Source organism: Dictyostelium purpureum (genome assembly GCF_000190715.1).
Source record: "Dictyostelium purpureum unplaced genomic scaffold DICPUscaffold_311, whole genome shotgun sequence".
Taxonomy (NCBI): Eukaryota; Evosea; class Eumycetozoa; order Dictyosteliales; family Dictyosteliaceae; genus Dictyostelium; species Dictyostelium purpureum.
In genome coordinates, this window is record NW_003519647.1 from 1 (window position 1) to 21,940 (window position 21,940).

At 24.1% G+C, this 21,940-nt stretch overlaps 8 protein-coding genes across 8 annotated transcripts; 3 read left to right on the forward strand and 5 right to left on the reverse strand.

Moving 5' to 3' along the window:
* Positions 1-1,515: 1,515 nt before the first annotated feature.
* DICPUDRAFT_156651 (uncharacterized protein) lies at positions 1,516-6,008 on the forward strand (the record flags this gene model as incomplete). The annotated part of the gene is made up of 4 exons (XM_003291921.1): positions 1,516-1,518; positions 1,869-3,426; positions 3,496-3,669; positions 3,748-6,008. The coding sequence occupies 4 exons, from the start codon at positions 1,516-1,518 to the stop codon at positions 6,006-6,008; spliced, it is 3,996 nt and encodes a 1,331-aa protein (XP_003291969.1).
* Positions 6,009-6,533: 525 nt separating this feature from the next.
* Positions 6,534-7,584, forward strand: DICPUDRAFT_82620 (uncharacterized protein; the record flags this gene model as incomplete). The annotated part of the gene is made up of 2 exons (XM_003291922.1): positions 6,534-6,997; positions 7,065-7,584. 2 exons carry the CDS (start codon positions 6,534-6,536, stop codon positions 7,582-7,584), a joined length of 984 nt encoding a protein of 327 aa, XP_003291970.1.
* A 53-nt stretch (positions 7,585-7,637) lies between these two features.
* Positions 7,638-9,788, reverse strand: DICPUDRAFT_99196 (uncharacterized protein; the record flags this gene model as incomplete). The annotated part of the gene is made up of 4 exons (XM_003291926.1): positions 7,638-7,915; positions 7,989-8,293; positions 8,373-8,923; positions 9,766-9,788. 4 exons carry the CDS (start codon positions 9,786-9,788, stop codon positions 7,811-7,813), a joined length of 984 nt encoding a protein of 327 aa, XP_003291974.1. The 3' UTR covers positions 7,638-7,810.
* A 379-nt stretch (positions 9,789-10,167) lies between these two features.
* DICPUDRAFT_89628 (uncharacterized protein) lies at positions 10,168-11,285 on the reverse strand (the record flags this gene model as incomplete). Its single annotated transcript, XM_003291927.1, has 3 exons — positions 10,168-10,673; positions 10,777-11,089; positions 11,166-11,285. The coding sequence occupies 3 exons, from the start codon at positions 11,283-11,285 to the stop codon at positions 10,168-10,170; spliced, it is 939 nt and encodes a 312-aa protein (XP_003291975.1).
* An 825-nt stretch (positions 11,286-12,110) lies between these two features.
* Positions 12,111-13,975, forward strand: DICPUDRAFT_57680 (uncharacterized protein). The gene is made up of 3 exons (XM_003291923.1): positions 12,111-12,338; positions 12,424-13,197; positions 13,278-13,975. Exons 1-3 carry the CDS (start codon positions 12,199-12,201, stop codon positions 13,897-13,899), a joined length of 1,536 nt encoding a protein of 511 aa, XP_003291971.1. The 5' UTR covers positions 12,111-12,198; the 3' UTR covers positions 13,900-13,975.
* Positions 13,976-15,916: 1,941 nt separating this feature from the next.
* Positions 15,917-17,333, reverse strand: DICPUDRAFT_156657 (uncharacterized protein; the record flags this gene model as incomplete). Its single annotated transcript, XM_003291928.1, has 3 exons — positions 15,917-16,330; positions 16,399-16,613; positions 16,721-17,333. 3 exons carry the CDS (start codon positions 17,331-17,333, stop codon positions 15,917-15,919), a joined length of 1,242 nt encoding a protein of 413 aa, XP_003291976.1.
* Positions 17,334-19,225: 1,892 nt separating this feature from the next.
* Positions 19,226-20,074, reverse strand: DICPUDRAFT_156658 (uncharacterized protein; the record flags this gene model as incomplete). The annotated part of the gene is made up of 2 exons (XM_003291929.1): positions 19,226-19,410; positions 19,738-20,074. The coding sequence occupies 2 exons, from the start codon at positions 20,072-20,074 to the stop codon at positions 19,226-19,228; spliced, it is 522 nt and encodes a 173-aa protein (XP_003291977.1).
* Positions 20,075-21,224: 1,150 nt separating this feature from the next.
* DICPUDRAFT_39853 (uncharacterized protein) lies at positions 21,225-21,842 on the reverse strand (the record flags this gene model as incomplete). Its single annotated transcript, XM_003291930.1, has 1 exon — positions 21,225-21,842. The coding sequence occupies one exon, from the start codon at positions 21,840-21,842 to the stop codon at positions 21,225-21,227; it is 618 nt and encodes a 205-aa protein (XP_003291978.1).
* Between the last annotated feature and the right edge of the window lie 98 nt (positions 21,843-21,940).

Sequence of the window (21,940 nt, forward strand, 5' to 3'; positions counted from 1 at the left end):
TTTTTTTTTTTTTAATTTTAAAAAAAATTTAAATAATATAAAATTTAAAAAATATAATTGAATTGAAATTATTAAAATATAAATATAAAAATTATTTTAAAAAAAAGTGGCAATGTGTATTATTGGCATAAAATAAAAATAAATGGAGGCAATGATAATATGTGGAGCGTGATTATGTAAAAAAAATATATATATGTTTTGCTAGCATTTCAAAATTTATTTAATATTGGTAGTTTTACTCACCTTTTTTTTAATATGGATATCTCAGTACTGAATATCTCTAGCTACTTTACTGTCTTGGTAACACGGCGATGCTGACTTACAGGATTTAGGTGATTGAAGATTCTTTTACATTTTGTTTGACCTCTATTTCCATACTACCACAAATATCAAATTGATTCTCTTTCATAAAAACCTCATTGAAGTACCTTTTGATCACATCTATATAAGTAATTTATACATTCATATTTATAAATATAATCGATAATATAAAATATAGATTAATTTTTTTCATTAATACTTTATAGCAGTACTGGGAGTTTTGAAGGTTGCAATTAAGGCATATGTTAAAGCAATTGTGGCACAAAATCTAAATACATCAACTGCAGGTTTTAATATCATTTTTTCTTTTATGTAAGAGTTGAACAATGGCAATTTAAGTGTATCACTATAGTTTAGATACTTATCATAAGCAAATGTATTTAAAATTTCGTTGTAAACTTAATAATAAAATATAATAATAATCGTTAATGAAACTAAATAAAAAATCAAAGTATATTTATTAAAAATATATAGGGTTATAAGTTATTTTTATTTTTATATATTATTTGTTTTTTATTTTAATGATGACTTTTTTAAAATTAAAGAAAATATTAAATACTTTTTAAAATAGGGATGAATGTAAAATTTTAAATTAATTTCAAACTTTTATTGAAAAAATTTTATAAAAGAATATATCTTTATTTTTATTTGATTAATTTAAATAAAAATAAAATAAAAGCAGCAGCTAAAAATCAGGGTGGTCATTGAGAAAACTATAAATTGAGCGCACAACTATATACTTGGACATTATGGATTTACTGAAGATTGGAACTTGTGCCAAGTTATTAAAGTTTTGGAAGCTGCCAGATAGGAACCTGTAAATTTTTTCTTCATCTAAAACTATTCGATGATACCATAGTTGTTTGGCCAGAACAATGTCTGATATTCATCAAATAGTTGATTAGAATGAAAAAAATTTATTGGTTTAGATTTATTTGAAGGTCTTTTACTTTGATTGGATCTTTACCTTCATTGATTTTGAATAATGTGATAAATTCTTCTTATTTAATTTCTATGGATGGTTTCTAATTTTTTTTTTTTTTTTTTGATTCTAAATCATTTTTTTTTTTAATTTTATTTTACTATCAATAATTATCTAATTTATATATCTACTAAGAGGTTGAGGTTGTGGCGGTGGTGGTTATGGTGGTTTTTGATGGTCTTGTTTGTATCTGTTTTTTTAAATCTAAAAAAATGGTTAGTTACACTACATTACTACAAATAAAATATTTAAATGAATACTATCTGATACCCACTATTTTTTTGAAAATTTCATATTCTTCAAAAAGTTTTTTAGTCTTTAATAATAAATTTTTTTTTTTTTTAATTAATATTTTATCTAAAATTATAAAACAAACTCTTTATGAAAATCATTCCATATTGAAATGAACATAATCATTCCATTCAAGATAAATTAATTTTTTTTTTTTTTTTTTTTAATTTAAATTTTATTTTTTTTATTTTTTTAAATTTTTTTTGGTTTTTTTTTTTTTTTTTGGTTTTTAATTATTCATTGAATAAAAAATTAAACAAAATAAAATAAATAGATGTCTGATATTGGTAATAATAATAATAATAATTCAGATATTTCACCATCCTCATCTTCTTCACCAATATCAACACCACAACTAAGTCAAAGCGAAAAATTAAAATTAAATCATGTATTTCATAATTATAAACCAATATGCGATCAACTAATAACAATATTATCAAATACTGATGAAAATAAATTCGAAAAAAAAGATAATAAACAAATTATCGAGCAGATAAAATCACTTATTCAACAACTTATTGATATTACCACTGAAAAGTATGCCAATGATAATTGGTCATTAAATTATATTTTCGATTACTTGATGATACCTTTGTCATTGTTAATAAACCCAACAAACCTCTCAAAGCAGAACCAGAAAGTACTTTTTTGCATCAAAAAACAATCAGTTCAACTACAGTCTTTCAATCTATTGTTACAATTATTAAAAAGAGTTAAAATTAATCAATTTAATAAGTTTATAAATATTTTAACAGTTTTATTAAATTTTTTAAATAATAATAATAATAATAATAATATTAATAATAATAATAATAGTAATAATAATAATAATAACGATAGTAATAATGGCAATTTGGAAGAGTTTTATTTAGTTATTTTGGAAAATATAAAAGAGTTATATAATAGTGCAGAAGAATCTTTCTTTAATAAAGAGTTATATAAAAAGCATCCATTTACAGTCGGAGACCAATTTGTTCCATATGGATACACCATCTCAACACTGCTAGGATTGCTTCAAAATGAAAAGAATCAAGAATCGCTAAATAGTAATAAAAATAATTTATCAAGAGATATTAAAAAATTAATAGTTTTGACATTAAATAATATAATAAAACCATTTTTATCAAGAAATCTAGAATATTATAATATTTTATTTCAAATTTTTCCAGCTACAATCTCCTCTTTATTCAAAGTTATTTCTGGTGATTTTAAATTAGGATCAACATTAAAAGTACAATGTCTAGATTTATTCAGCGACTTGATATCAAATACAATGTCAGATAAGGTTAGGGAGTCTTTAAAGAATGATAGTGAAAGAGATACTTTTAAATTATCAGAGTCCAATTTATTCAATTTATTCTGCTTACTTTACCCAACATCAAACTCTTATTCAAAACTACGACCACAACATTCACTTTTTTCAAAATCTTCCCAATCAATCCTCACCTCCAAAATATCATTAGATAAATATAAAAACAAAGAAGCACTAATTAAATCAGCCTATCAAATATTATCGAATTGCAAATGTTTAGTTAGTTTAGCGCCAATATTGCTAGAGGTATTAGTATTACATTACAATGATGACTATCCACAAATTGTGGACCAAACTAAAAAGTATTTATATTCATTACTGGATAACAATAGCACAACTAGTAATCAAAATCCAGATATTAGTATTTTGTTAAAATATCAGAAGAATAAACAACATCAAAAAGAATCAATTGAATATGCAGATATTAAATTTATATTACAAGATAATTTCAATCATTTGTTCAAGTCTTTGGGAATGTTAATTTGTAGTCATTCAATGACCAATGACTCAATACCAACAAGTATGCAACTGGATGAAGAAAAGAAATCTATAGTTTTAAAACTTTTAATATCATATATTTTATTATTAGGAGATGATATTACATCATTATTATTCTCAAGCAGAATGGAAATTACAGCTACCACTCTTTTATCATTAGTAGAAATGAAATCACCTCCACCAAAGCAACCATCATTTGAAACTAACAAGAATTTATCACAATCATTAGAAGATTCTTTAAGGATTGTTTCAGAGAACCCATTTGGTAAATATTTTATTGTTATTATCATTATTAACCATTTAATATAACTAATTAAATAGTACATTTTTTTATTGATTTTAGAAAATAAGAAAAAATCATTATTGATTTCATTTTCAAATCTATCAAAGCCATTTTTACATTTTTATAGTGAGAATATCGAAAGGGATGTCATTAGGTTGATTCAATTAATTGGTAAATATAGTGATATCAAAGAATGGATAGATATATTTTTATCAAATAGTTTACTATCTACATCACCAAAAAGAAAAGAGATTTTATTTTGCCTGAATCATCTTTTAATTGGTAATTCAAATCCAAAAGAGGTTCAAAGTGATACCGATGGTGCGAAAGCAAATAAAATTTATTCATCACTAGATTTTTCAACCACTCAATATATTTTAGATGAAATTTTATCACCCAGTTTAATAAATTTAACAATTTCAAGAGAACAGGACCAATTAATGAATAGGCAAATTAAAAGTCAACAGCAACCAACACAACAGTCAGAATCTTTAATTTCAATATCAAGTAAAGATACATTATTGGAAGAATATTATGATAACACAATAACAATATCATTAGTTATAGATAATATTGGTACACTTACAACTTTATTACCAAAATCACCAACTAAATATCGTCAAATATTCCTAAGTAAAGTAATCTATCAACTTTTAGAGAAATATGGTTTGTCCTCAGTAGATAGCACTAAAATGATATTGAAATCATCAAGGATTGCATTGGAGAATATTATGAACTGCTTTGAATATTACTCTATAGAAGATATCATCTACCGAAACTCAGACTACCTTTTAGATACTATAGAAAGCCATATGAAGTATTTAGATTCATTCCCAAACACACCAAATATATTCGAAGGTATTTTAAATATAACTGGTCTAGGTTTTCTTCCATTTCTTTCAGATACAGTAAGAATGATTTTGGGTGCTTTGGACTTGGCCATAGAAAACTCCAAAAACATACAAATATTCATTTCCATCCTCTACAGTATAGTTAAAGTTTTATACAATAATTCAAAGCATGAGCTTTTATATCAACAAGTTTTAAAGAAAATAAAACAAGATAAAAAATCAAAACAAGAAATAGAAAAGGATCAACAGGTTTTGGATCAAGTCAAAGAAAATAGATCAATTGATGAAATTAAACAGTTCTTTATAAATCACCATTCTTTAAGAGATGAAGAAAAAACTGAAGAGCTTTATAAAGATATCGATACAAAGAATAATAGTAAAAGTAAAGAAGATATTAAAATAACAAATATAACACCAGAATCTTTAAATATACCAAAGTATAAAGAAACCACCGAGGTACAAAGATTGCTCGTTCAAGATATTGTGCAAAAGTGTATTCATTTCATGGGTTCAAAGAATAAGGCTATTAAAATGACAACTATCGATATAGTAGAGATGGGTTTGGTTATTGTTGCAACTGGATCAAAAAATTATGGTGGTAATGATGACGAACAAGAGGAAATTGTAAATACAGATGGATCAGAGCCAATATTTGATTCCAATATTAATCCAATCAAAACAAATAATGATAAGCATGTAGAAAAAGTTGCATTGTTCCCACTCATCCACAAAGTTTGGGGATCATTGGTCAGAAGAGTAGAAGAAGGCGATAGAGTTGTATGTAAGAAATCTTTGAAGGTAATTCAAACCATTTCAAATTTAGCAGAGGAGTTTATTTCACAGAGATTTTGGGATCATTTATGGCCAATTATACGTCGTATATTGGTCGAAGAGCAAACTATTCATTATCAAGAAAATAATCATTTTAAATCATATAAAGCATCGACATCATCATCATCATCATCATCATCATCAGTTATTCAATCCAAAATAAATGAATACTCGACAACCAGTAAGAAACCATTAATTCAAGATATTACAAATGAAAAGTCACCACTAGAGCAAAAACAAGATAAGGCCAAAAAAGATAAATTAAAATATACACCATCATTCAAATTACAATATGTATGTTTGGAAACTTTAAAAACAATTCTTTCTACAATTGGCAGGATGTATCAAAGCCAGGTTTTTGAAATCGCTAGAAATACACTATATTATCTAAATAGGAACCAACCAGATTTATTCCAACAATTTACAATCGAAATTTGGAGTGATATTCTATTAAAACAAGATCCTGATTCTCTATGGTTGTTGTTATTTAATCTTTCAAATCAATTTAATAATCCAGACTTTTTCAAAAATCCAAACCACGACGATTGTTTAGTTCCAATACCATCATTTAAATACACATCAAAAGATTTAATAGATTTTAAAGCAAATGCATTATTATTATTTAATTTATTAAATTAAATTTTAAATAAAAAAAACCACTTTACTTTTATTTATTTTATTTTACACTTTTTAATTTTATCTTATTTTATTGATTAAAATTATAATTTTGATATCACCATCATTTTTCTTTGAAATTTACACCTTGATTTTACGTTTCTTTTCCCAGTATCTGCTTGATCATAACAATAAAAACCACACCTGTTTTATAAATTCTCTTTTTTTTTTTTTGTATAAATAAATAAAAAAAAATAATTAAAAAATTTTTCTGGTAATTTTTTTTCATTTTATTTTTTTGATTTTTTAATTTTTTTATTTACCATTTTTTTTTTTGACCTTAATCTTAACAATTATATAGTAATATTTTGAAAACTGGTAAAAAAATAACGAATAGTTTCAAATAATGATAAAATGACCAAACCCAGTATAAGGTAATTTTATTAAATGTTTGTATTTTTTCATGTTTTTTTTTAATATAAATACGAAAAAAAAACTAAAATTTTAACAGTTGTTTTACTTTTTTGCAATACAGATAATAAATTCAAAATGAAAGTGCTTCTTTTTATTACTATTTTTTCAACATTGTTTTTAGCTGCCCTTTGTTGTGCTCCCCCAAAATTAATTGTTAGCTCAATCAAAACAGATAAATCATTAACCTTCCAATATATAGATTTCAAAAATGATAGTATTGTACAAGAAGTTGTTGTCCCAGTAAATAAACCCATTAGTGTTATATCAACTGATATTGACAATATTTTATATATCAACTATAATGCCGATATGGGCTTTTGTTTAAACTACTATGATGTAGAAACCAAAACTAACAAAATTATTTCCAACATTACCTATATCTATAGCGATAGAGAACATGACTATCGTGACTATGGCTATCAACCAATAACCTCAAACAAATGCTGCTGCACACAAACATCCACATACACTTTAGTAGCAATGGGTCATTATGATGGATGGTTAAAATATATTACATTAGATTTCGAAAAACAAACATAGTAAGTAAACTACTTTTATTTGAATAATCTAATATATCAACTATACTAATAATATTATAATCTTTAGTAAAGAGATCAGAGCCTCTTTCAGCCAAGCCCAAGACTACTTTATTGCATCAGGATATGACTATGATTCAAACTCCAACTATGTCTCATATGTGTACAGAAATAAAAACAACAAGGGTGAATTATGTGTCGGTTATGACCTCATGGATGCCTCCACCAATAAGTTTGTTAACCCAAAACAAAACCACTGCTACTCTAAAGTTTCCAAACCATTTGAAAAAACCATTCCAATTATGTTTAATGCCACCAGATACCTTTTAACAACTCACCGTGATACCAATGAAATTGTTATGAGAAAGATTGAAGATAACTCAAGCACCGTCCTTTTCAAATTCCCCAATGTTGCTGACATTAACGAACCACATTTCTCTGCCACACTCAAACATGAATGGCTCACCATCACAAACTTTAACAATGGAAAGTTACAAGTAAACATTATTAATTTAAAAAACTTTTCCTCTTCATCTTTCCAAACTACACCAAAAAATCCAAAAATTATATTAAGTATCTCCACCCTCTAAAAAATAAAATAATTTAAAACCAATACACACAAATAAATCTTTATATTATTTTTAAAAAATAATGATTTTATTTTTTATTTAAACTTCTTTTTCTTTTTTCTTCCAAACTTTTTATATACATTAATTGAAAAAAAAAAAAAACTCTTATATAAATATATACATATAACTATTTGATTAAAATATTTGATTAAATTGATCCTTTTATACAATAAATTTTTCCAATTGATTATTGCCTAATTAACAATGGAGATGGATAGTCAATTTGATTTTCCTCTTCATGACAGCTCATAGTACAACCAGGAGCTTGCTTAGGCTTACTTAAACAACAAATCTAAAAATGTTATTAAAAAAAAAAGGTTAATTAAGGAACCATAAAAGAAAAAAACTAACAATCATATACATACCCAATAAACACCAGATGGGACACCACGACTATGTACAATATCTCTTATATCTGCATGATAACAACAGGAAGTTAAACAATTTGAAGATTCTCTATATACAATTCCGCACTTTTTGCATAATCTTAATCTTTGTATATTAGCATAGTATTTCTTCCATGAAATATCGTGTTGAAGAGATCTAGACTCTAAATTCTTTATTGATAATTTAATTGCCTCCCTATTACTCCACTTTTCCAAATCTTTTTTTAATAAACTTTTCCAAAAATTATTATTTAAACTTAATTCATACCAATACTTGTTGACCTCTATAATAATGAATAAAAAATGATATTATTAATATTAAATACAATTACTGTGTTTATTAGTATAAACCTTAAAACTTACGAAACATGGACAATATATCATAAATTGATAAATAAGACATTATTTTATATTGAATTTCTTTAGATAGTACAGTTGAGATAAAATCAGTGTCTGTATTAAAATTAAACTCTTTTAATGATAAATCCAACTGTTCTATCTTCATTGACCCTTTAAACGTACTAATTCTTTTTTGAACCTGCGATAATACATCTTTTGAACACTCCCCTGTAGTTGTCTTGATATTATATGTAACAAAAACTGAGGAACACTTCCAATCCAATGATTCACTACTACTGCTTGAACATACTCCACTATTAGAATGGTTATGACTGTGTATACTATTGCTTCCTAAACTATCAATTCTACCATTACCACTGCTACTGTTGGTTATTATTAAATTTGATGTTGTTATGATTGAATCTCCAAAATCCAAATCGATAATTACATCGTGGTAATCTATATAATCATCTGTGAAACTTGAAAAACTATGAGGATCTGAGTTTATTAAATTATCTATTATATTATTGTCGATTAAACTATCTATTGTTGCTAAATCAATATTATAATTTAGACTATTATTATTGTTTATAATTGAATTATAATTATTATAATTTATTATATTATTGTGATTACGACTGCTATTTCTATTATTATTTCTATTTTTTTATTTTTAGAAAATTTTTCCTCCCCATTTTAAAAATAAATATAATAGTTTTTATTATTGACAACTATTGTATAAATAAAAAAATATAAAAAATAAAAAATAGATTTGTTTATATTATATTATTACTAATAAAAAAAATTATAAATATATATTAAAGTCTTTTTTTATTTAGATATAAATAAATTTATGTGTATATTTATTTTGTTGTGATAATTTTATTTATATATTAAAAAAAAAAAAAAAAATAACAAAATAAAAAAAATAATAAATAACAAATTAAAATTTTAATTTAATTTAACACAAATTCATTTTTGTGTTTTAAAAAAATGTTTGTTTTTAGGTGTGTGTGTGTGTGTGTGTTAGTGTGTTTATTATTTTTAATTTTTTTATGTGAAATTTTAGTACTATTTTTAACTTTTTTAGTTGTAAATGGGTAACTAATAATAAAAATAAAATTTTTTTAAATAAAGTTTTCTTAAAAATGTTTTTTATTTTTAAATTTAAGAGTATATATATATATATTTTAGAGTGAGTGTTGAGTTTGTGTGTATGATGTGTTGTGTGTGTGTGTATATGTGTGTTGATCTTCCAGTCGCTACTATGATAAGGTGATGTATTAATAAAAAACAACATCCAAAAAAATAAAATATTTTTTCATTAATCACAAATTTTACAAAAAAGATATTTAATTTTTATTCAGAGAATTATTTTTTTTTATTAATTTTTTATTTTTTTTATATTTTTTCTTACTTATTTTTTAATTTTTTTAACATTTTAAAACAAACACACTCAAAATTTTTCAATAATTCCCCAAAACACCAGGTTTTATGTATTCATTTTTAAATTTTTCTCAGCTTTACAAATCTTAAAAGAACATAGACGTCATACGCTGAATAAAAATATTGCGTATAAAGAAAATTCTTTTTACTTTCCATGCTATTTTTTCAATCAAAAGACAAATTTGAATTTTTTTTATTTTTTAAAATTAAAAAAATATAAAAAAATAAAATTGAAAATAAATAATAAAAAAACAAATAAAAAAAAATCAAATGAATCATAATAAATTAACTTTAGTATAAATTTATTTTATACCCTGGACCAAATATCTTTTTTACCTTTTTTTTTTTTTTAATATATATTATTAAAGTCTATTTATTTTTTATGTTTCTTTTTAGTTTGTTCAGTTTCAGAGTCCTCTTTCTTTCTCTTTGTATCTTTTTTCTTTTTGCTTGATTTTTCTTCGTCGGATGAATCTTGTTTTTTGGATGATGATTTCTTTGATGATGATTTTTTAGATGATGATTTTTTGGATGATTTCTTTTCTTCTTCAGATGATGAAGATGACTCGTCTTCAGATTCTGACTCGTCTTCAGATGATGATTCTTGTTTTTTAGATGATTTTTTAGATGATGATTTTTTGGTGTCTTTTGATGATTTCTTTTTCTTTTTATCTTTTTCTTCCTCCTCTGATTCCTCTTCTGATGATGATGATGATTCTTGTTTTTTCTTTTTCTTTTCTATTTCTTTTTCTTTTTTATCTTTGGATTCTTTTTTAATTTCAGCTTCTTTTTTAACATCTTTTTTAACTTGTTTACCTGTATTTATTTTGGTTGTATTTTTATTCTTTATTTTTTCTTCTTCTTTAATTTTATTTAAATCTATTATTACAAAAAAATAAAAACATTTATTAGTATATAGAAAAGATTTGATATATTGTTGTTGATAATGATCAACTATAGTTTTAAATTTTTAAAAACATACAACCAGTTGAACCTGGTGGATCGTAAACACCCTTTAAGATATTGTGTTGTTGAATTGGTTTTGGGGTTGGTTTTGGTGTAATTTGTTCTTTTGGTAATTCTACAATTTCGTCAATTTGGATGAATTTGGTGAATGGTTTACCTAATGCCATTTTACCATTATCATTCTTTGACCAAACATTAAATAATGTTGAAATTTCTTTTGTGTCATCTTGATGAATTGTATATTTCTTTTTATTTACATCAATTGATTTAACTGAAACTCTATTAATATCTGAAACTTGTAATTTATTTGGTAATGATTCGAATGGTAACTATTGTAAAAAAAAAAAGTTACAATTAGTATATTATAATTGATAGTGCTGTATTAATATAAAAGTATATACTTACATCTTTTGGTATTTTAATTAACCATAATTCTTTACCATCAATTTCATCTACACTAAATGATTTTGATGAATCAAGGTCAAAACCTGAACGCATATATTCACCAATTTTAGCACTTTCCATTGTTATTTAAAATTAAATCAAATATTTAAAGAAAAAAAAAAATGACAAAAAAAAAATAAAAAATAGAAAAAAAAAAAAAAAAACGAAAAGTAAAAATTTTATTTTTTTTTATTTTTTTTTTTTAATTTTTTTTTTTTTTTAATTTTTATTATTATTTGTTCCTAAATTTAAATCTTGATTGTTTATATATTGATTATAACCAATTTTTGTTTTATGGTTATGAGTTTTTACTAAGTGAGTTATTTATTTATTTATTTTGTTGGGGGAAATAAAAATTAAAAAATAAAAAAAATAAATTAATACAATACTCACACTTTATTTGTTTTTATTAATTTAATGAAATCATTGTGAATTATTTGGGGGTCTTATTTATACTTTTTTTGTGGGTCTAAAAAATCCTTGTAAATATGTTATTGTTGATAAAAAAAAAAAAACTGAAGCGGATCTGGATTCACCAGGCACCACTCAGTTTACTCAGTTTTGTGTAGGTTATTCCCCACATTCACTATATAAAAAAAAATTTTGAAAAAATAAAAAAAAAAAAAAAAAAAAAAAAAAACCAAAAATAAAAAAATTTTCATTAATTTTTTTTATATTGGGTCTTTTTTGTTAAGTTATCGGAAAAAAAATAATAATAAATTTTTTACACAATAAAAAAAAAAAATATTTTTTGTGTTGTTATTAAAATAAATATTCATAGATATATATTCTTTTTATTACTATTTTTTTTTTTTTTCAAATATTTTCATAAAAAAATTTTATTTTAATTTTTTTAATTTTAATTTTTTTTATTTTTTTTTATTTTTATCATAATAAATCACCAAAAAACACCACATACAAAGTAATAATAATAATAATAATAATAATAATTTGTTATTTTATTTAGTTTTTTTTTTTTTTTTTGGTATATAAAATGAAAATACTATATCTTTTATCATTGATTTTTATATATTTCACAGTTATAGCAAATGCCCAAATAAATATTAAAGAAGAGTGCATTTGGTGGGTAGATTATAATGCAACTCAAGCTGAAGCAAAGGGTACATTAGAAAAGTAATATTACATTTATTTATTATCGATTTGGATTTTATAAAGTTTCTAGGACTATTTTATTAACAAGCCATGTTTTTTTTTATAGACCATTTTTATTGTTAAAAAATGCAATTTCAACAGTAGTATCAGCAAACGATTTAAACAAATGCACAAGTGATAGTAGTATTACAAGAGTCATATATATTATAGGATCAAATGAAGTAAATACATATAAACAATCATCAATTATAGTTAGTGATGTTGGTGAAGATTATCAATTCCCAATTTTAATTCAAGCAGTCGACAGACCATCAGAGGGATATAAATTCGATGGCAATTTATTAGCATTTAACACTAGCAATTATGCAGTTTTTGTTGGCACACAAGGAAAATACACAATCAATTTCCAAAGCTCATTAGCCAATTTCACATTAAGAGGTATTGAATTTAGAGATGGTGGTTACAGCAGCGAAAATATTGAATCAAGTGTTATCGTTACAGGTGCCTCAACAGTTTCATTCGATTTTTGCAAATTTACAAATAACACTGGTGGTGATAGTGGTGCTCTTTACTATAATTCTCAATTCTCCAGTCAAATTACAAACTGCATCTTTGATGGTAATAGAGCCGTATCAGATGAATCTAATGGAGGTGGTATTACAATTCCATATGTAACTGCTAGAGTTTCTATTATGGACGTTACATTCACTAACAACTATGCTGCTAATGGTGGTGGCATGCATTGTAATCATCAAAATCTTATTTTAAAAAATATTAATTTCTTTAACAACTCTGCAATTAATGGTGGTGGTTTATATACTTTAGAGGTACCAAAAAAGAATCATATCGTTTGGAACTATTTAACATTTAAGTTTAATAAGTAAGTATTTTCACATCTATATTTTGATAATTTAATAATGCATATAATTAACTTTTTTTTTTTTTTTTTTTTTTTTATAGTGCATCAAAAAATGGTGGTGGTTTATATGATGATTCATCATCAAATTATTATAACCATTCATTATTTGAATCAAATACAGCATCAAATGGTGGCGCAGTTTATCTTTTTGATTCAGTAGTATCAATTGTTTTAACAAATTTCAACTCAAATACAGCAGTAAATGGTGGTGGTGCAATCTATGCCACTGATGAAAGCGAAACTGATAAAATCAATCAATTATTAGTTAAAGATTCAAATTTCACAATGAACACTGCTTCAAATGGTGGTGCACTTTATTGTGTCGATGCAATTGCCCGTTTCAATATTAATGATAGATATGCCGAAACTAACACTGCAACAAACTCATCAACCAACATTGACTATTGTCTTAGTACTTGTGTTACTACTGCTGAGGATTGTGGTTGTCCAGGCGGTTGTGGTGTTCCAAAAGATGATAAAAATCCAAATTCAAATGCCAAAATTGCAGTTGCCATCTTTTTACCAATCACATTAATACTTTTAGGTATTGTCGTTTTCCTTTTATGGAAGACTCACTCCAAATCAAAAGTCAGAACTAAGATAGCTCCATATGATGAAATTAGACTCTCACCAGCCTCACAAGATACTGATGATCAATTATAATTTTTTTAATATAATAACAGTAATAATAATATAATAATAACAAACAAAATATTTTTTTAAAATTTTAAAAACTATGAAAAAAAAAAAAAACTTTTAAATATATAAAGCAATCAGTTTATTTTTTAAAATATAAAAATAACAACAATCAAAATAATAATAGCAATATTATAATACAATATGTAATAAATTACAAGAAAAAGCGTTTCGATAAAAAAAAAAAAAAAAAAACCTAATTATTATTTTTATTTATTTTTATTTAATTTTTTTTTAAATTAAAAATTTTTTTTTTTCATAGTTTTTAAAATTTTTTTATAAATAAAATAAATCTTTGTATTATAGTATATATATAAAAATATGAATAATTTAATTAGATTATCATATGGACACTTTAATAAAACTAAATCAATTGCAGGAATTTATAATAATGGTAGATTTATATCATCATCATCATCATCAACATCATTATTTATAAATAAAACAGTCAATGAAACAACAAACAAATTAAATTATTCTAAAAAAAGTTCAAGTAATATTTACAATTTTATATTTCATATATGTTAAATGGTTTTAAATACTAATATTATCTCCATTTAAAGAAAAAAATAAAAAAGAAGAAGAGGAATATGATGAGGACGAAAGCGAATTAACTACTGCATCTGCAACACCAAAATCTAAAAAACAAGCTGCAGTAGATAATGTATTAAAAGAATTGGAAAAAAGTTTTGGTAAAGGAACACTTATGAAATTGGGGTCAAAGTTTTCAACACAAAAAGTAGAGGTTATCCCAACTGGATCTATGGGTTTAGATATTGCATTGGGTGTTGGTGGTCTCCCAAAGGGCAGAGTTATTGAAATATTTGGTCCTGAAAGTTCAGGTAAAACAACATTAGCATTACATGTTATTGCAGAGGCACAAAAGCAAGGTGGCCATTGTACTTTTATTGATGCTGAGCATGCACTTAATCCAGCATGGGCATCACGTTTAGGTGTAAATTTGGATGAATTGTTTGTATCACAACCAGATTCGGGTGAACAAGCATTAGAAATTGTAGATAGTTTACTTCGTTCAAAAACTATGCAGGTTATTGTAGTCGATAGTGTAGCTGCATTGGTACCAAGAGTAGAGTTAGAAGGTGAAATGGGTGATAGTCATATGGGTGTTCAAGCTCGTTTAATGAGTCAAGCACTTCGTAAACTCTCACCAACTCTCAAAGATTCAAATTGTGTTTTAATTTTCCTTAACCAAATCCGTATGAAAATTGGTGTTATGTTTGGAAACCCAGAGACAACAACTGGTGGTAATGCCTTAAAGTTCTTTTCATCGGTTAGAATCGAAATAAGAAAATCAGGAACTGTCAAAAAAGGTGATGAGATTATTGCATCTCAAACCAAAGTTAAAATCGCCAAAAACAAATTAGCTCCACCATTCAAAGAGGCAATTTTTGACATTGATTTCAAATCTGGTATTAACAAAACTGGTGAAATTATTGACTTGGCCGTTGCTGAAGGTATTGTCGATAAACAAGGTTCATGGTATAGCTATAATGACACCAAATTAGACCAAGGTAGAGAAAAAACCAAATACTTTTTAGAAAACGTTCAACCTAAAATTCTACAAGAAATCGAACTAAAATTAAGAGAAAGATTTATTAAATCAAGACCTGATATTGACGAAGTTTTTGACGAGCAAGATAACGACCAAATGGATCAACCTTTAGATAATGAAGAATCTGATAAAATTATAAATGTTGAAGAAGATCAACAAGAAAAATAAATAAACCTATTTTATTAGTTGTGTATTACATAAAATTCTTTTTTTTATTTTTTTATTTATAAAATAATAGTAATATTAAAATAGTTATGTAAAGATTTGTTTTTATATTTAAAAAAAAAATATTTTTATTTATTTTTGTAAATTTATTTTATATATTACTTAAAATTGAAAAAAAAAAAATTAACAAGTGGTTTTTATTTGTGTTGTGTTGGTGGTATAGTGCATATTTATAAAATTAATTGATTAAAGATCTGCCAATAAGTCGTCATCGTTTTCACCATCAGAGTCATCATCTTCACCGGCTTCAATTCTTTTTCTCATTTCCTCTTCTCTTTGAGCAATTTCGGCATCATCAGCTGGTATAATTTCGTCAATTTCTTCTGCAAACTCTTCCCAATTTTCTAACATTTCTCTATAAAACTCTACTTGCATTTGAACATAGTCTCTAATTTGTTTTCTAAGTTCGAGTTTAAAGTTCTTTTCATTCTCTACCATTTTCTTATAAAAATCTTTTGTGGTTTCGGTATAAATTTTCTTTGATTCTTCCATTTCGTTCTTTGCGCCCATAGTTTTATTTGAATATAAATCATTTTTTTTCTTTATATCATTATATGTTAATTCAGCATGTTCAAATTTAATTCTTGCTAAATTTTGTTTCTATATAAAAATAAAATAAATTAGTATTTGCTTATTATGCGATATTATATTTAAAAATAAATAGTTACCTTTTTTAAATCTCTTGCTTTTTTAATATCCTCATCATAAAATTTATTTAATGGTTCAATAAATGAACCCATACAACCCATTGTACCTTCTTTAATTGATTCATCAAATTCTGCAATTTGCTCACCTAATGCACATAAAGCTTCACCTTCATTTGTGCCTTTTAAAAAACCGTTACCAACTCCGAGTATAGTTTCACCAAATTTATTTGATTGTTCTATTAAAAAAAAAATTAAAATTAATTAATAAATTAAAATCTATTGAATCTATAAAAAAAAAAAAAGTTTTGAATATAGTTTTTTAAATACACGGTATTGTACATACTTTCAACAGTTAAAACTGATTGCTTTCCTTTGGTCATTACTAATTTACAATCTTTTTTAATTTCAGATAATGAATTTTTCATTTTTTTAATATCCTCGGAATCTATATTTGATGATGATGCTTTACCCATCTTTTCAAGGTACATTTGTGATGTGATCGAAACCGTTAGCGAAAGTCTCTTCATTCTTGACTTGTTGGGGCTAGTAGCATCATTTGGACTGCTTGGGTTTGCAATTGGAGCGTTTGTTCTTGATGTTGCTGTTGTATGGGTTGTTGAATATAAGGGTGGCATATTACCTGAAGCATTATTCTCTTTATTATTATTGCTACTGTAGCTGCTATTGCTTTTATTGGTATAGGTGCTACTGTTGCTACTGCTACTGCTACTATAGGTACTATTACTACTGCTACTATTGTTTAATGAGTTTGATTTAGCAGGAGCTACACTGGTAAATCTTTGATGTTTCTTTTTATTGAAAAAATTACTATTACTAGTACTGGCACCATTTGGTTTTTGATAATCATCGGATGAGATACTTTTTACTCCTTTAGAATTACCATATTTTGAATCATAAGATATTGACTTTCTTCTTTCTTTTTCTAAACTTGTCATTTTATTTTTTTAAATGTGATTATATGTTTTTATGACTATTATTATTTTTAATAAATTGTATTATAAATTATTATTATTATTATTATTTGTAGTTGTTTTAATAATTAGTAATATTACTTGAAATAATAAACAAAATAAAAAAATAAATTAATATTAACAATGTATTTCAAACAACAGAAACAAAGAAAATTAAAAAAAATTAAAAAAAAAAATATTTAAATTAAAATTAAATATGGATACAAAATTAGACAATTAAACACACATCTTAAACAATTAATAAATAATTAAAAAATAATAACAATTTATTAAAAAAAAAAAAAAAATTTTAACTGTAATTGGGGGTTATTACACACAATAATGTTTTTTTTTATGTGATTTTTTCAAACTGATTACATAAATGTATTTTTTTACCCCCATAATGATACACACTTTTTCACCATATAAAAAACAATGAATAAATCATAAAATCAAGATCTATCACAAAAAAATTTGAAAAATAAATAAAAATAAAAAAACAAATAAAAACAATTATATATATATATATATAGGTATAATATTAACTTACTTAATTTGGTAATGTGATTTAATTGCTATTGATATGAAAATAACTATATAACTATAATTAAATATTATATAAATTTTATTTCCAAAATAAATAAATAAATAAATAAATAAATAAATAAATAAATAAATAAATAAATAAATAAATAAATAAATAAATAAATACACAAGAAAAATTATCTTTTTTTTCTTATTTTCGTTCAATTGAAATAAAATTAATTTTATATTATTTTTTTTTTTTTAAACATTGTTGTTTAATATTATTGATTTTTTTATCGATGTAAAATTAATACATGCCAAAGTTTTATTATAAAATTAAAAAAAATAGAGCGTAGTTGAATTTCCTACCTTATTTTTTTTTTTTTCAAAATAAATAATTTTATTATAAAAAATTTGGGAATTTTTTTTTTTAAAAAAACTAAAATAATTATTTATTGTTTGTTTTATTATAATTGATGAAAAAAAAATACGAAAACAGTGTGTTTTGTGTGTATGTTTGTGTTTTGTGTAATTTAAGTATTAAAATAAAATAAATATGATATGTTACCTCACATACCTTTACTCAAAGAAATAATTGTGGTAGTTCAATATTACTTAATTTAAAACAAACAATAGCCCCATGTGCTACTCTTTAAAAACTTTTAAATACTACCATCACCCACACAATCAAAAATATTTAAACCCATTTTATGATCGGTGTGTGTTTAAAAAAATAATATTTTAAAAAAAATTTTAAAAAAATTTTAATTTAAAAATAAAATTTTTTTTTTTTAATTATTTTTTATTTTGGATAGATTATGCTGATAACCATTTATTAATCAAAAATAATAATATCCGAAAATGGATAAATGTAACATTTATTGACACTTTCATCTTTTATTTTTATTTTTATTTTATTTTTGTTTTTATTATTTATTTATTTTTATGATGACAACATTGATGTTTGATGTTTCGGTATACTATTACTGAAAATATTTCGAGAAGATTAGTTGAGTTGAAAATAATTTTTTATACATTTTAATTGAATCATGATAATCTGTGGAAATGGTGCAATTCACGTTTAGATTCTATATCTATTGGATTGATCATGGTTGTACAATAATAAATTTAAGTTCCTAGATTTTGTTTTCCAGACACACTTTTACTGGATAGGGTCTACTATTTTTTCACCTAATACTATTTGATGTTCTACCATATTTACTTGGCCAGAGAAAATTTGGTAGAGATTTTGATCTAAAACTTATGGTGATGAAACTTTATAAATGTTGCTAATTGATAATTCTCTATTTGAAATCTAATTGGTTAAAAATGAATGGTGGTTGATCTTGGTACTATTGTTGGTTGGGTTCTGGTCTTGGTTTGGATCTTGTTATTGGTGTTGGTTGAGGTGATGGTAAACTAAATAATAGAGTTGGAGTTTGTTTTGATCTTGCTCTAGCTCTTGATGTTGGATTTGGAGTTGGTTGTACTGTTTGTTGTGGTGTTGGTCTTGGATTTGAGGGTGGAAATGAGATATCTATATTTAATAATTAATATAAAACAATGTTAATAAATAGTTTATATATTAGCAAAAAATAAAGATATTTACTTTTTTTTATGGTTGTTTGTGAGATGGGTATTGGGATAATCTTGATGACGATGATGGGGCAGCGGAAGAATCATAACGAGATTCTTTTTCAAAATGGGATGGGTATTTGGATGGTGATGGTCCTGTTGATGGTGATGGTCCTGTTGGTGGTATTATTTTGTTTGTTTGATTTTGCCCTGTATTAATCTTCAAACCAATTAGCATTTTGATTTTGTTGGAAGAAATTGGGAGGAAATGGTTGAGATTCTGCCCAACTTTTAAAATCAAAACCATTTTGTTGGAAGAAATTTGGTGGAAATGGTTGAGATTGTGCCCAAGTTTTAAAATCAAAATCATTTTGTTCGAAGAAATTTGGAGGCAATTTGTTATGTGGTTGTGCCCAAGCATATCTTTTTAGATTTGGTCCGGAGAATGGTGGTTGCGATTGTGCCCAAGTTTTATTATCATTTTGACTTTGTGGAACTGAATTATGTTGTTTTGGGCTGTCATCTCTGTCGGTGCCCTTATTAGTGTTGTCTTTGGTGTCAAAGTAAAAATAAAAACAAATGAAGACAACAAAAAGGACAGCAATTTCTAATAAATAATTTTCCATTTTTTTATTATTATTTAAAATGGTGTAAAAAAATAAAGTGTGATGATTTTTTTTAATTTACAAGGTTTTTTTTTAATATATATATATTTAAGCTGTATGCAAAAGGATTAAACCATTAATATTTTTTTTATCATCTAATATATATATATATATATAATTACCTAATAATTTGTTTGCATGTTAATTAATACTATAATATATTTATTTTAAATAGGGTAATTAAAGGTATATTTAATATGGAATAAAAAATATTAATGAGTTTTTAATAAAAAAAAAAAATAAAAAATAAAAAAAAAAAAAAAAAAAAAAAAAAAAAACCAAAAAATAAAAAAGAGTTTTGTTTAAATAATATAATTTTTTTTTAATTTTTAAAAAATAAAGTTTTTTATTTGAATATATATATTATATTTATATTGTTGTAGCTTAGTTTTAACCTTTCTTATTTCATTGAGCATTATATCTAAAAATATTATTTGATTTGAAAATTTGATTAAATTCTCATTTAAATGATATACAGAATACCCAGTTTTCTTTTAAAAAAAAATTAATTAATTAATTGATCATTTATTCTATATATCATTAAATGATGGATAAATTTAATATAATTGAATAAAAATAATAAGCTCCATATTTAAAAATAAATAACAACCAAAAAACAAATAGTAATAAAAAAAAAATAAAAAAAAAAAATAAAAAAAATAAAAAATAAAAAATAAAAAATTCTATTTAGAAAATAAAATTATAAAATGATCGATAATATTAAAATAGTAAAAAAGATATGATGAATATTTTGAATAATAAAATGTTAATTACCAAATACCATAATACATCAGCAAAAAAGGTAGAATAGTACTCGGTTCAAGAAAAGTTCAAATAAGAGCCAATAGAATAAAATTTGGTCTATTCTGTTGGAAACTAGAACTAATATCATCATCAAAAAACAAACTGGAAGAACTAAGGGTAGAAATTCTATCACCCTAAGTTTATACATAACAGTAATTGACGGGAAAAGGTAATACCATCAAACCCCTACTCAATTATCAAGGTAGTTCAATAATAATAATAAATTTTCGACAAATAAAAATAAAAAAGAAATAAAAAGGATCTTTAATTATTTATATATACAATTTATTTTTATTTTATTTTATATTTAATTTTTGCTACTATTTATAATATGTGGATTGTTTTTAACATGTTCTAACCAATCGCCACTGGCTATAACTACATCTCTATTACAATCATTTCTGTGGTATATAAAACATTCTAAATGGTCATCTTGATTGTGTTGTTGTTGTTGTTGATGCTCTAGTTGTTGCTGATGGAGTATTTCATCTAATAATGGTTTTACTTTAATTATTGATCTTTTGTAAAGTTGTGGATATTCTTCTATTTCATCTGCTTCTTTTAATTTTTCATCAAATAGTTTAATAGGATCTACTAAACCATCGACCAGCAGTGATTCATCTATACTTAGCATGTAACCGATAATACCTTTACATTGTTTCTCTTTATATAGGTTTAATAGGATGTCATCGAATTTCTTGTTTTCTTCACTTACACTAATATTGTTGTTATTGTCATGTTGTTTATGTGTGTAGAGTAATGATACTGTTGGGTAACTTTCGTCAGCATGAAACATAATACCATCTTTAAAATGACATTTTTGATATTTAAAACCCTTTATAAATGGCTTGGTCCATGGTGCATTCGAAATGTCGTCTGGTCTAAGTGTACCATACACAAATATTGATCTAATGGGGGATTTCATTTTAAATGTATTTTTTAATTTATAGTATTATTTTTAAAATTTAAAAAATTTAAAAAAATTTAAAAAAAAAAAATTTAAAAAATAAAATTTAAAAATAA

Coding starts and splice junctions, on each gene's coding strand:
- DICPUDRAFT_57680 (XM_003291923.1), top strand. CDS start 12,199: ATGAAAATACTATATCTTTTATCATTGATTTTTATATATTTCACAGTT. Junction 12,339..12,423: donor GCAAAGGGTACATTAGAAAA/GTAATATTACAT, acceptor TTTTTTTTATAG/ACCATTTTTATTGTTAAAAA. Junction 13,198..13,277: donor TTAACATTTAAGTTTAATAA/GTAAGTATTTTC, acceptor TTTTTTTTATAG/TGCATCAAAAAATGGTGGTG.